Below are 14903 nucleotides of genomic sequence, written 5' to 3'. Positions count from 1 at the left end.
ACATGCATGCACACACGCACACACACTCACTGGTTAGTGGTTTAGTCCCTGGGAGCTCTGGTGGGGTCTGCTTGGTTGATACTGTTGTTCTTCCTACGCACCACCTTATTCTTAACAATGCAACATGGAACTCTTCCCCATTCGCTGTGCAGTGTATGTCATGCTCTTTTCCTGGCCAAGTGGACAGTGAGTTTATCACCAATAAAGAGTGGCACTAAATGTACTGGCACAATTGAGGAAGAAACACTATAATCAAATTAAGTCATTAAAACACCGTTTTCCCCCTTTGTCTCTTGAGAATCCCCTCCCCTGCAACCTTGCCTTCATATACTCCCAGAAAAGCCACACATAGATGCAACAGCTGACACAGCTAAGGTCCCAGACAACAGCTATCCTCAAATGCAGCAGATATGTGGGCAAAAGAGCTTGCTTGCTCCACACTGTTAAATCACCCCTCACCTACCAGCCATCCCAGGTACTAACTGCAGGGCAGGAGCAGAACTGAGCAGTCCCCTTTGAGCCCTGATTTGTAAACTAAATAAGTTGTTATTTCAAGCCTTTGGTCTGAGGTGGTTCGATGACGTGTGACCGGAACAACGGTGGGATGCTGCTGGATTCTGGGGGAAACCCAGCCCCCTTCCCAACCATAAAGGTGGAAGCAGTCAACAGACAAGGAGGGGCAGCTCATAATCACACAGCATCTGATCCTCCTGCTTTAATCTGCGGCCGTCCCTGGCAGGGATTAAGAACCCTGACCTACTGTCCAAAAGGAGCTTGGCCTACTGTCTAACTGAAAGCAAAGGAGAAAGCAGGAGGATGGGGTTGGGGTGGGTTGAAGAGAGGACAGGAAGAGAGGAGCCGATTTAAAACTGGCGCCTGAAATGCAGATACAGGAAACGGAGTGGCTGGCAGAGAAGACAGAGATCCCCCTAGACAGAGGCCGGTCCTTGCTCAGCTGGTAAAAGGCAGCCTGGCTCCACCCTCCTACCCTCTGTGCTGGCTAGGTTCTGTCAACGGACACAAACTGTACACAGCTGGGAAGAGAGAACCTCAATTAAGAAATTGCCTCCCTCGGATTGGCCTGTGGGAACGCGTGAGGCACATTTTCTTGATTTCTAATTGATGTAGGAAGGCCCCGCCCACAGTGGGTGGGGCCGTACCTGGATAAACGGACCCAGGCTGTGTAAGAAAGGGAGCTGTGAAAACTTAAGACAGCAAGCCGGTAAGCGGCGTTCCTCGATGGTGTCCGCTCCAGTTCCTGCCTCCAAGTACCTGCCTCGGCTTCCTTTCAAAGACAGGCTGTAATCTGCAAGCCAAACACACCCTTCCTCCCTATGTGGGTTTTGGTGTGTGGTTGATCACAGCGACAGAAAGCTAACTAAAGCTTCCGCTCGGGTTCTGAAAATAGGAATCTGGCTTCTAAATACAAACGGAATTTCCCAAAGCCATGCCACGTCCCGAGACCTCTACGAAGCGTGTAATTCCAGTTGTGTGGCTGCGTCTCAAGGGGAGCTGCAGTTAAAAAAAAAAACAAAAAACAAAACAGGCTTCATACATGTGTTCTTGCTTATCGGGTGGGGTTGGAGGAGAGGATTTCTGAGGGATCAGAAGTCTGGTACAGATAGATAGGGCAGTGTGGGAGACTGCTCAGAACGGCAAGAATAGTGCATGGCACACCATATATATATATATATATATATATATATATATATATATATATATATATATATATGTTTGTTGCTTCTTCTCCTTACTCCTGCGCAAAGCCATGGGTCCTCTTTTGCTCTGTATTCATTGCTTATGATTTCCTCAGAACACCAAATCAGACACAATAATGAGCCCCTAAGCTTCTCCAGAAGCCATTGCCTGGAATATTCCAGCCATATTCCAGGACTATGTTGGAAATGCTATCATGAGTATCACTGGGGATGGCTGGTTCCAGGAGCACTTCAGGTCAGTGGCCATTTCTTAACCAGCCTGTCCGGGCCACAGACATCTTCCCCACAGCCAAGCCATCCCTGTGTAGACAGATATGATCCTGCCCGCTTAGCCAAGACAGCTTTTGAATTGTGGGCCTAGTGAGAGAAAGGAGCCCAGCTTCACATTTCCCTCGTTTCCTGACAGCTCTGAGTCAGGTTAACTGTCTCTGCAGAGATGCCTCTGCCTTTTGCAAGGCACCCACAGAAAGGAGGTTCCCCACAGTCCACCTTCTGCAAAGTACCTCTGTACAGGTCCATACCACCCTATCCCTCTATCCCTCTTGGGGCCCAGGACTCACCACAACAGAGGCTTAAGGCGTCTGCTTAGACATGGCACTGATGGGGCTCCTCGAAGCTATGGGGTAGTCGGGAGGGGCCTCAGGGCCAACGGAAGCAATTCCACAGTGAGCACTTCTGCCGGAGCAAAGTAGTGTTCCCACTCGATTGGGAAAGAATGGCTCTGGAGTGAGCTGGGGACGCACCAGCAAGGTCCCTCAGAGTAGCTGGTCTGGGCTACTCCTTTTTCCCACCCTTTATCCCTTCAGTTTCACCTCCCAACACTAGATAGGATAGAACCATGAATAGAGGGGAGAAAGCAATTAAGAAAATCCTTAATCTACTTTCTTTTGTCTTGTTTCTTTGTTGGCCACAGCTACTAACAAACTACAGCCAACCTCCCTAAATGACCAACCACCACTACCACCTCTCCAGCCCTGGCATTTATGAACCCTCTGAAAAGTTCCCAGAATTCCAAATGCCATGCAATCACAGGTGGCAAAACCACACTTATGCTGGAGCACGAGGCAAGTTGTAGTCAGTGGCTGAGGACAGCCCAAAGCAGCTCTGTATCCCCACACGTGGAATTAAAACGGAAGCACATTCTTATACTTTGTTCAGAGGAGTCAAAATTCCGGAATTCCAGGGTCGCTACACCTCAGCTCTGGTCCCTCCAGTCTGGGAGACTCTTGAGATGTCTCCCAAGAGGGTAGAAAGCAGGTAAGGTAGACCTCCTCCGTCATCGCTGCCTGCCTTTGGTACAGCATAGCCCTTGTTAGGTTTGCATCTGCGCAAACGCGCATGGGGGTCGGGGGAGCAGTGTGCGTACGGCATGTAGTTGTGCTCGCCCATGAAGGTGAATGTGGAGACCGGAGGCTGACATCAGGAGGTCTTCTACAATTCCTCCTCCTCACAACTTTCTATCCATTTCGTATTTTTAGTTTCGAGAGGAAGAAAGAGTCGTGACATTTGAGTCAGGCCTGGTAGTCACATGGCAGGCAAGCAGCCACACAGAGGACCCACAGAGAAGGAGTGAGCCCAGGGAAGCCAGAAGAAGGATGCTTAGGCTCTGGCAGCACTCCAGAGAAGTGAAAGAGAAGAAAAGGGGGAAAAATCCAGGCTTAGCACGGCAGAGCAGACCCAACAGAGCTTTGTGGCAATTCACAGGGACTCTGCTACAGGAGTGGGAATTCTGGGAAGGAAAAATGCATTATCTCATTAAAGGGTCTCTCACTGAACCTGAAACTTGCCATCTCAACCATACCAACTGGCCACTGATTCTCAGAGCTCCATCTGTCTCCACATCTCAGCAATAGAGTTACCAAGAGAAATAACCACTCCTCCTCACCTGGCCTCCTACGTAAGTGATGGGATCTGAACTCAGCTCCTCCTGCTTGTTCAAACAGCATTTTATCCACCAAGCCACCTTGATAGTTGTGTCTTTCACTCTCTACACTCTACCCCCCTCCCCTTGGTATCCAACAAATGACCCAGATAGCAGAGAAAGAGACTACACGGGGATTACTAATCCAAGACCCCCTTTCCTTGCAAACCAGCACCCTGATTTTAGGGTCTAACTCAGAGCAATATGATACATTCTTCCTAATGACAACCAAAGACTTGAGGAACAAAAGAGTATGGGACCTAAACACAACTAACTGTGAACTTGAAATCAAATGATCAAAGGGCTGTCACTGAACAGAGAAGAGTCTAGAACTCTGTACTCTCCTAGTCCTTTGTTGGACGTGAGCCTGTAAATATTTTCTCTGGTTTCATAATTCACCTTTTCTTCCTTTCAATGAGAACCTTTTAGGACAAATTTAATTTTGCTTGTCTAACAACACATCTTTGCATCTATGACTGTACTTTTGTCAAATCTAAACATTCTTTTCCAAACTTTCTTCCCCTGTTTCTTCGTGTATGTGTGTGTGTGTGTGTGTGTGTGTGTGTGTGTGTGTGTGTGTGTGTGTGGTCTGTGTGCATATATTACACATATATAGAAACCAGAGGACAATCTCAGATGCTGTTTCCCAGGGATCTGCCTGTCTCCATCTTTCTAGAGCATGGGGATGAGATGTTCCAGACGAACTTCCCAACAAGGCAGACAAAGGGAAGACTAACAAGATGAGTAGGCTGGACTGTGGGGTGCCGTCCATCTCAAGGGGAAGAAGTGGCTCCGGAGGTTATGAGGCAGCTGGCTATACCGTGTCTGGAATCTGAAGCAGGGCAGTGTGGGCTGAGTTAAGCCTTCTCCTTTTTATTCATTCCAGGACCCCAGCCCATGAGAGGCTGTCACCTACATTCCAGGAGAGCCACAAAGGAAGCCATCCTAGTCTTGAATTAAGCGAGACCAGTTTTCGCCAGGCATGGTTGGACAAAGCTGTAATGCCGACACTTTCAGTGCCAGTGTCCGTGGCCTGAAACAGGGCTTGATCGTGGCCATTAAAACAAGGGGCTGATTTCCCCTGAATAAGAAGTCTAGAGGTGGGGGTTGTGGCTTGGCGGTAGAGAGTCTGCCCACCATGCACAAGGTCTTGAGTTCAATCCTTAGCACTGAAAGTAAACAGAAAGTCTGGAAGTGGGCAACAGGACCAGCCAGCCACAGACCCTGTCACCATCCAGGGCTAAATTCTACCCTACTACTCTACCATCGTTAGCACACATCTGCCCTTGCCATGGCTGAATCCCACCATGAAAGCAAAGAGGAAGACAGGAGTTTCAAGCCAACCTTTTATGGAAGACACTGGCTCTTCCCCAAACCTCGTCAGTTATGCCTCCATGAAATCTTGTTGGCCAGAAGCACCTTATAGATCTGTGTTGGAAAACAAGAGGTCTGAATAGCAGATTGCCACTTACACCCAGGTAGGTCCCACTTAAAATGAGAAGGGAAAATTCAAGTCAGATAAGGTGGTGTGCACCTGTAATCCCAACCCTGGAGAAACTGATCATGAGTTCGAGGCCAGCCTGGAGTACTGTGACACCCTCCCTCCAAAACATAAATAAGTAAGTAAATAATAAAAAGGAGGCTTTGGGGTGACGTAACCAACTGCAGACATGTCAGAATGGAAGCATCGAATAAGCTAAATCAATAAGCAGAGAACAAGTATTTATTATTCAAATGTAATCCCACCTGAAGCTTCTGATCAGGCATCTAAAGAAAAGGCCACATTCCGACAGCCTAGACTGTCTTTAGAAGCTTCCTGTGCATATAGCATTTAGCAAATTGCTTGCCCAGAGATTACCCAGAATTCCTGGGATCAGCAGATACAATATAAAGTACAGGATGTTCTAAAAATGGTACTTGTCATAAGAGCTAACATGACTGAACTAGAAAGACTGCCCTGGCCCAGGGATAGAAAGATTGGTGAGCACTTGACTGATGAGCCTCATCTATAATTTAGTGAGCTCTACTCATTCACGGACTCCGACACCGCCTGAAAGGGAAAAAGGGCCAGCTCCTTCCGCTCCTGTTCAAGTCACCAGAGAGTTGTGGTTGGCGATGATGGGAAGTGTTGCAAAGGAGCTCGGCATTTCCTGTGCCCTAAACGGCTCCAGCTTCCCAACCTGGGCATGCTTCAGACATAAACCCAACAAGGCAGACAAAAGAAGTACTAACAATTAGTCAGGCATGCAAGGTCCAGTGGAAATAGTCATTAAAGATACGATACGATCATTTGGTGGTTTTCCAGAGAGCTTTATCACAGGGTTCTGCCAGCCTTTCAGCTGCTTTCCACTTGTGTGGTGGGACAGCAAGCTGAGAGGCCCCTCCCTCTGACTCCAGTCAAGCTGAGAGGCCCCTCCCTCTGACTCCAGCCAAGCTGAGAGGCTCCTCCCTCTGACCCCAGTGAGGCTGAGAGGCTCCTCCCTCTGACTCCAGCAAAGCTGAGAGGCCCCTCCCTCTGACTCCAGCCAAGCTGAGAGGCCCCTCCCTCTGACCCCAGCGAGGTTGAGAGGCCCCTCCCTCTGACTCCAGTCTGGAGCCCTTTTCAATGGTACCTGCTAATCTTGTTAAATCTTAAATGCTTTTTGGTTTTATGGGTCCACTTGCTTTTCCTTCCAGCCTTCTTTGACCTTGTTGTCTTTGTGTGGCTTGAATGTCATCTCATGAGGGTTGAACAGTTAATTCTAGAATACAGCAGGATGAAGACTATGTATGCGACATATGCCATAGACAAAAAGGCACAGGAAAAAAAAATGATGTTGCTCTTCAAATAAGATTAAAGATATATACTGGGCATTTAAGATATATAATGAATTTTGGTCACCTGACCACTGTTTTCAGAAGGGGAAAATGAATTTGTCCTAAAGTCATTTTAGCTCAGTAAAAATGCACCAGCCATGAGAATAGAAAATGTATGTTCCTTTTCCCCTGCCGCCGCCAAGTTGCGCAGAGGCGGAAGCTCTGGTGCGTTCAAGATTCGGCGTCACCCATAACCTACCGCCATGGCCGAGGAAGGCATAGCTGCTGGAGGTGTAATGGACACCAACACTGCTCTACAAGGGATGCTGAAGACCGCCCTCATCCATGACAGCCTAGCACGTGACATACACGAAGCTGCCAAAGCCTTTGACAAGCGCCAGGCCCATGTCTATGTGCTTGCCTCCGACTGTGATGAACCCAGGTGTGTCAAGCTGGTGCAAGCACTCTGTGCTGAGCACCAGATCAACCTGATAAAGGCTGATGACAACAAGAAACTTGGGGAATGGGGAGGCCTCTGTAAAATCGATCGAGAGGGGAAATCACAGAAAGTGGTTGTTTGCAATTGTGTAGTGGTTCAAGATTATGGCAAAGAATCTCAGGCCAAGGATATCATCAAGGAGTACTTCAAATGCAAGAAATGAATAAATAAAATTTTGGCAAAAGAAAATGTATAAGTTAGTCTAGCCATACTACACAGAAATTAGCTATATCATAAAACTATTAGATGTACACACCTTATGATTCAACAATTTCACTAATCTAAATTCTTTGATTTTTCACAAAGCTATGTGTCTAGGATTCTGAGTGTAGTATAAAAGGATTAAATATGAACAAGTCAGGGCTGGAGAAATGGTTAAGAGCACTTACTGCTCTTGCAGAAGATCCAGGTTCAGTTTTCAACACCCACATAGAGTAGTTCCCAACTGCCTGTAACTCCTGTTCTAGGGGATGTCTCTGGCCTCTGTGGGAACCTGCACACACATGGTACACATAAATGCACATAGGTGCACATAGACACACAAATAAAAATAGTAAATACATCTTTTAAAAATATATGGTCAACAGAAAGTGGGGCATTTGGTTCCGAGTCATAATGTGGCAGTGTTGGTCAGTGTCTTAGTTACTTTTCTATTGTGATAAAACACCACAACCAAGGCAACTTATAAAGGAAAGCATTTAATTTGGCTTACAGTCTCGGAGGTCAGAGTTCAGGGAGGCAGAGCGAAAGGTCTGCGAGCTCACATCTTGATCCACAACTACAAAGCTGAATCAGAGCACTGGTAATCAAGGAGTCTTAAACTTCAAAGCCCACGCGCAGTGACACACCTCCTTCAGCAAGGCCACACCCAGTGACACACCTCCTTCGGCAAGGCCACGCCCAGTGACACACCTCCTTCAGCGAGGCCACACCTTCTAACAGTTCCCAAACAGTTCCACCAACCAGCGGCCACGGATTCAAACACGTGGGGCTGTGGGGAGCATTCGCATTCAAACCACCACAGTGGCAAGACCACAATGTGGAAAGGGAGAGAGACATAAGACAAGGTCAAATCTCAGTGGTCTGGGCAGAAGACAGGTCAGGCAGAAGAATTCTCTTACACAGGTGCCACCAAGAGCAAAGGCATCACCTGGGGAGAGGATACCCCGACCGAGTGTTTGGAGAATCTCAGGAAGTACACCCCTGGGACAAAAATGATCTTTACCAGGATTAAAGAGAAGAGAGAAGGGGCAAGCCTGACAGCTTATATTTAAAAAGCTACTATGATTAATAGCCTTACTTACTAAAAACAGATGTCTCGTTCTCTTAACGAGTGCCATAATTTAATTCATACATCAAAGTTCAGACAACAAAGAACTAACAGAATATTTCTGTTGTGCAGCACTGATTTAAGTAAAATCAGCTTATAGTAAGGGGGATATCATCATTTTTAAAAATAGCAGCTGCAACTCCATGAACAGCAGCACTGTTTCCCTATCTCAGAATAGGGTTGAGCTTAATTAGTAACATTCAATTATTCACAAACATAGGAGATGCCGCCGCAAAAGGTGCTGAAACGTTTTGTAGTTGGATGTACATAATCGGGTACGTGAGTGTATTTAAACCCAGGAAATCCTCTCGTGTTACAGAACCAAGCACAAGACTCATCTATGCTCCAGTCTGTGTTCACTGGTCCTTTACAGGTGACAAGAGCAGTTCCCAGCCTATGAGTTCACAGGGGGTCCAATATCAGATATCCTGTGCATCAGATATTTGCATTACGAATGTAACAGTAGCAAAATCACAGCTACAAAGTAACAAGAAAATAACTTTTTGATTGGCGCTCACCCCAACAGGAAGAGCTGTATTAAAGGGTGGCAGCATTTAGAGAGTAAGAACCACTGCTCCACGCTACTCCTGACAACTTAATCAGAACTCCCTGTACCTAAAATGCTGCCTTTTGCATTTGAACGGTATTTCAGTATGACTTTGTGTCTGACAGGAAATAAAGAGTATTTACTACTTCTTTTTTTTTTTTTTTTTTTTTTTTTTTGGTTCTTTTTTTCGGAGCTGGGGATCAAACCCAGGGCCTTGCGCTTCCTAGGCAAGCGCTCTACCTCTGAGCTAAATCCCCAACCCCGTATTTACTACTTCTTACATTTTATAGCGGACCTTTAAGTTCAGATGCTTTCAAAAGTTAGCATGGTAGACTGGCAAGCTAGACTTTACTTTCTGATCTATTCCTTTTTGTTATTATATATCTAATACATGTAATATATCTAATTCATAAGTCATAATTCAGAATTGTTCTTAAACACTCACTCAGAAACACAACCCTGGGACTATATAAGGTAGTGGTGCTTTTTCCTGGCTCATTAGATAAAAAGATTAAGGTAAAGTAGGTAATCTATTAACTATTAGCAGTAAGAAAATAATATATTCAGTATACATATATGCATACATATACACATATAAATATAAATATACATTTATTTGAGCCGGCCTGGAGAGATGGCTCAGCAGTTAAGAGCACTTGTTCTCTTCCAGAGAACCTGGATTTAGTTCCTACCATCCACATGGCAGCTCTCAATCCTCTGCAATTCCAGTCTCAGAGGATCTAATGCCCTCCTCTAGCCTCTCTGGGCACTGCACACATAGACATAGATACAGACAGGCAAAACAGCCAAACAGATAAACATTTCAAATAACATACATAATTCTGAAATACATATTTATGTGTATTTGACATTCCTATGTCCACTTCAAAAGGTCTGTCAATAAACAGGGCTAGAACTCGGAACTGTGATGGCTAATTTTGGCTGTCAATTTGACACACTTAGAAACTGCCTCCATTACACTGGCCCATGGGCATGTCTATTGGGCACTTTCTTGACTCCTTATTGATGGAGGGGATCAGCCCACTGTGGGCGGTGTCATCCTGTAGCAGTTGGGTCTGGGCTAATAGGAAAGGTGGCAGAGTACGTCAGCAAGGTGAAGCAAGCCAGTAAGCAGTGTTCCACCATGGTCTCTGTTTCCAGGTTTCTGTCTTAGGTTCCTGCCTAGACTTCCCTTGATGATAAACTATAATCAGAAAGCCAAATAAACCCCTTTCCTCCAACCAAGTTGCTTTTGGTTATGATGTTTACCACAGCAACAGGCACCAAACTAGGACAGTCCTCACCTAAATACAAATTGTGTGGTCTAAAGAAAAGGCAGACTTGAAACCAGGCCATGTCTCAGGCATCTGCTACTACAAACACAGTGTTTAACTGTGCCTCTGCACGCTCTCTCACCAGCTCCCCGTGACGATGGCTTGATACTTACTCTAAGCAAGACCTGCACTGGCCTCATGTGCTCTCCTGCAATTGTCATGTGTTACTTTTCAAACACCGCCGTGTTTGATTTACTTTGTAAATTATACAGAGTAGCAGCGCTGTACTCTGAGCAAGTCTCTAAGGCGGTTTGTGAGTCACGAAAAGGAGCAAATGAATAAATCACGTTAGAGTGTCCCTAAGAGAATGTGACAGGATGTCGGGATGCCCAGGGGGTTTAAACTTGTTAGCACAGGGGTCAAAGGTCACCCAGTGGTGACATGAGAGTGACATGGTTGGTGATGGCATGTTCAGCGGGGAGAATAACTTCGTGCAGATGTCAGAGTACAACCCTTTAATCCCCGAGGAGAGGACACATCTGGCCCGCTTACTGTCACGTGCTAAACTCTATCCCTGCAAACCATTCTTACTACCAAGATCTTGTTTCTAGCCTTGGGGGGCTATGTTTTATGTACAAATAAAAATATCAGGAGATTAAATCAAAATTTCTACACGTTGGATTCAGAGGGGATTTCGTCAAGTTCCAGAAACAGAATGTGAAACCAGTTAATCTTACTGGAGCTCGGGGCTTAAGGATAAAAATTTGTATTTCATGAATTATTCTAGGCAAAAGTAAACTGTAAGTTCCAGGAAAATGTCTCCTGCACCATCCAGCAGCACTAACTATGGATGTCCCCGTACCTAAGCCCAGCGTGAGAGTAAGAGGTCTAATTCTGTAATGTAAGAAATGTGGGTTTATAGGTCAAAAAAAAAAAACCCACCATGTTTTGTGTTTTGTTTGTTTTGTTTGTTTTGTTTTGCTTGACTAGGTTTCCTCTCTCTTCAGTCTAGATCCACCCGTCTCCATCCTGAGGAGCTGCCTTTCTTCTGAAGCCCAGCCCCATGATCCTTCCCAGTGTCTAACTGTCTCTTCCTCCATTGCCTGTTTCTCCTCCTCTGCTTCCCCCTGCATCAGTTTCCCAATTTCTAGGATTACAAAGGCCACCACCACACAACTGTAAGTGCCCAGAACCCTCCCTTTAGCACCTGCTAACCCTGCTCCTTCCTCCTTCTCTCCCTCTGGAGCTTCCTCTCACAGCCCTCCTGTGCCTCCCAAAGCAGACACTTTCAGCCTTGCCTGAGTGCAGCCTTCTTCCCTCTACTCATTCTGTCACTCTGAACTCCAAGGGGAAGCTTTCCAAGACCCACATAAGAACCCCAGCAGACACCAACTTGTCCCCAAGACAAGCCGAATCACAGCCCCTAAAAACCTCTACTCCTGGTTCTTAGAGTTTTATAGACAAGATTTTAGTATTTGAATTAGTAAGTAACCCTAAATTATCACCTTCTGATGTTGTCCTTGGTAATGTTCCAGCCTAAGCAACAGTACACACACACACACACACACACACACCCACACACACACACACACACAGTGTCACAAAGCCAAAGGGCAGCACTAATGTGGTTGTCATCACTAGATCACTAGGGCCACCTTCAACTAACTCTCTCTCTCTCTCTCTCTCTCTCTCTCTCTCTCTCTCTCTCTCTGAAATACAATGATGCACAGCTGACAACACAATTGGTTTTCCCAGTTACCTAATTTCTCCATGTCTCAGTCTTCTTATCAGTTAAATGGGAATAAAGGGCCCTGCTCACTCAATGAGGGTCTGAGGGTTAGAGTTTCTTTTAGAGAAGGGATTCACCGCCCAATTAGGTTCAAGGAAAGGCTTGCTGCTTGGCTGCCCGGAGGATGGTTGGGGAGTCCCCCAGCTTTCCACAACCTCAGGTGTTCGAAGATTTGAAAAGGGGTTTTAGGGACCAGCAAGGCGGAACTGGTAGGCCATTCAGGTTAATGCAGGCTGATGACAGGCAGTGCCGGCCTCAAGTTCCTAGGCTGGCTGATGCAGCTGAGCCTAGGTGACAGACCTAGGTCTTCTGGCTCTCTGCCTTCTCAAAGGTACGAATCCCTAACAAGAGCATCACACCCAGGCACTGCTTCCAGAAAAGCCGACTATGCGCTCATTGTTGCACATTTAGAGAAGCACCTGGCATACCAGGCACACAAGGGATACAAGGGACACCAGCCTCAGCAGGCTCACTGGGCAAGTGCTTGTTAAGCAGAAGTGAAGATGTCATCTAGAAAGACAGAGCCTTTGCTGCTCATTCTCTGGGGATGTTCAAGTTTGGTATCAGCTGAGGTCTAGCCACTCAAGAAGAAGATATTCTGATCAATATGGTTGTTTCTTAATATTGCTAGGCTTATGACTTGGGGCTTTTTGTCATTATCTTCCCTGTTTTTGATCACACAAGTTCAACTTTTCATTGGTCTTGGGGGTATGTCTGACATAAACTGAATCATACGTTTATTTTTTTTAAACGATTTTGGCCACTGTCTAACATGGACTTGGGTAAAAGACAAACAAACACCATAGGTTATCTAAATTAGCCTTCTCAGGATAGAAAGGCCGTTTGGTACACAGTCAACCCAAAGAGAATAGCTCCTGGGCTGTGAGCAGAAGCTATAATGAATGTACTGCAGTCCTCACCATTGTGAGGCTGGATTCCTGTCTGCACATCTGTGGCCATGCACTGTCCGACAAGTCATTCATTCACATAGCAGGTCATCGTGCCATGTTCTCACAGGCTTGCCTGGCTCTTACCCCAAAATGGAAGGTTATGGGCAGAAAGCAAGACCACTGAAGGGAGCTGAGCGCTGTGAGGAGCAGGCTGGGGCTTGGTCAGGGAAGGTCCTCAGGAAAAGGACGTTTGAGCTGAGAGGTTTTAAGATGAGAATCCAGAAGAAGCTACCCAGGGCAGCACATTCTAGGCAGGCAGGAGGGCAAGTGTCAAGACCCTGGAGAACTGACGCTCAGAGAGATTGCCAGGGAAGACATTTTATCGGGCAGTGCTTGGTGGGGCAGAGTACAGCCCCTGGGAAAATTGGGAGGGGCACCCAAATCTGAAGAGGAATTCCAACCTCATTCTGAATATCAAGAGAACCCACAAGGGATTTTTATGGAGTTGACAATACACAGTCTCTACTTCAAAAAGTCGTGCTGACTAAGAGCAAGCTCCACACTGATGAAGGAAACCAAATTACAATATACCGAAAGATGTGGATGCCTTCCAATGTCTGGGTGATGCTCCAATTTAGCACTGTGTCATAATTACTCTGGGCTTTTAGGTGACCCTATAGCTGTTTTATGAGCTTTTATGAGAATATTGAGAATGAACAGTGCTATAGATTAAAATCAACACTAGACCTGAGGAAAAACTACTTAGGAACAAAGCCCAGCCCACCTTCCCACGGGCCCATTTCCATTTACAGCGTGTCATTTGTAGTGTTAGCTAATCCTTATAAATCATCCAGTGTCACCCTCAGCTCTCACACCTCTAGAACAATTACTAGCTCTGGGACACTGTGGAAACGGAGTGATTGATATTTTTCTACCTGTGCATCATGGACCCAAGGAGAAAACCATCAGTATGTGGCCTCCTGAGGCACCAGAACTCATCCACTTCTGCATCCCAAGGAATGACCATATATAAACAGTGCGTTTGTTTGACATTTCTTTCTCTTTCAGACGAGGTGAGAATCATCTTCACATCTAGCTGCTAAAGACAGGCTGTGAAGGAAGAAACGGTTTAGGAAAGCCAGCCCAGACCTCATGCAAGAAACAGGGAAGCATCCAGTGGGCCAGTTATGAAATAGGCCAACTGGTCAGGGGAGAAGCTTCAATTCTGGGAAGGACACCATCTTACATTATTAAGCGGGTGGTGCCCGGGTCAGGGTGGAACCATCTGGGAAGACCTGAGCATACAAAGATCCCACACTGGTGTCCACCAAGATGCCTGTGACAGAGAAAGCAAGGCGAGAAGGCAGGACGCATAGAAGCACCATCTTGTTCCCCTAACAAGCACCTAAAAGCAAGTATGAAGTACATACCTTCCTCGTGATGAGTTTTCCCTGACGGAAAACGTCTGGGATGAAGCCAAGAGTGGGAGGCTGAGGCCATTCATCCCATTCATCCCATTTCTACACTAGACAGTCTTGAAAAATGGTGCCCAGCCCAAAGCCCCCTTAACACGACAGGGTCCCAGCTCACCGTCCCGATCAGGAGCAAAGAGAGATATCAACGTTGTGAATGAGTGACGTGGGGCAGGTTTAGTCGATGCAGACTGTTGATTTGAAATTCTTTTTTTTTTTTTTTTTTTTTTTTTCCGGGGCTGGGGACTGAACCCAGGGCCTTGCGCTCTACCCCTGAGCTAAATCCCCAACCCCTGAAATTCTTAATTTAAACGTCTAAAATGTTTTCAGGCTGTGGGCTCACCGCGGTGCATGTGCGCCCATGTGTTCATCCTGAGCACCACGAAGAACTATTCAGAGCGCTGTCTCCAACAGCTCACTCAAGCTGCGAGGCAACCACCTGACAAGCATATTTGAAATCCTCCGATCGGGTGGGTTTGGATGGGAACGGGCTCTCCGATTGGGAACGTTGGAACTAGCTCGTGAATTTGAAGCACTGGTCTTCATTTTTCCAGCCTAGCATGTGGGCAGAGAGGCTCGAAGGCTCACTCTTGAGTATTACCACACGGAAGCAACAGTGTGGGGGCGGAGGAAGCGATTGTAGGGCCGGGAAGATGGCTTCCCTTTG

At 46.4% G+C, this 14903-nt stretch overlaps 1 protein-coding gene across 1 annotated transcript; it reads left to right on the top strand.

Annotated features, from left to right (window-relative positions):
• The first annotated feature begins 6376 nt into the window (after nucleotides 1-6376).
• Nucleotides 6377-7097, top strand: LOC116912215 (40S ribosomal protein S12-like). Its single transcript, XM_032916163.1, has one exon. The coding sequence runs from the start codon at nucleotides 6699-6701 to the stop codon at nucleotides 7095-7097; it is 399 nt and encodes a 132-aa protein (XP_032772054.1). The 5' UTR covers nucleotides 6377-6698.
• Nucleotides 7098-14903: the final 7806 nt, after the last annotated feature.

This window comes from Rattus rattus, chromosome 11, assembly GCF_011064425.1.
Source record: "Rattus rattus isolate New Zealand chromosome 11, Rrattus_CSIRO_v1, whole genome shotgun sequence".
Taxonomy (NCBI): domain Eukaryota; kingdom Metazoa; phylum Chordata; class Mammalia; order Rodentia; family Muridae; genus Rattus; species Rattus rattus.
Note: the sequence above shows the minus strand (reverse complement) of the source record. Positions and strands in the feature narration are given on the sequence as shown.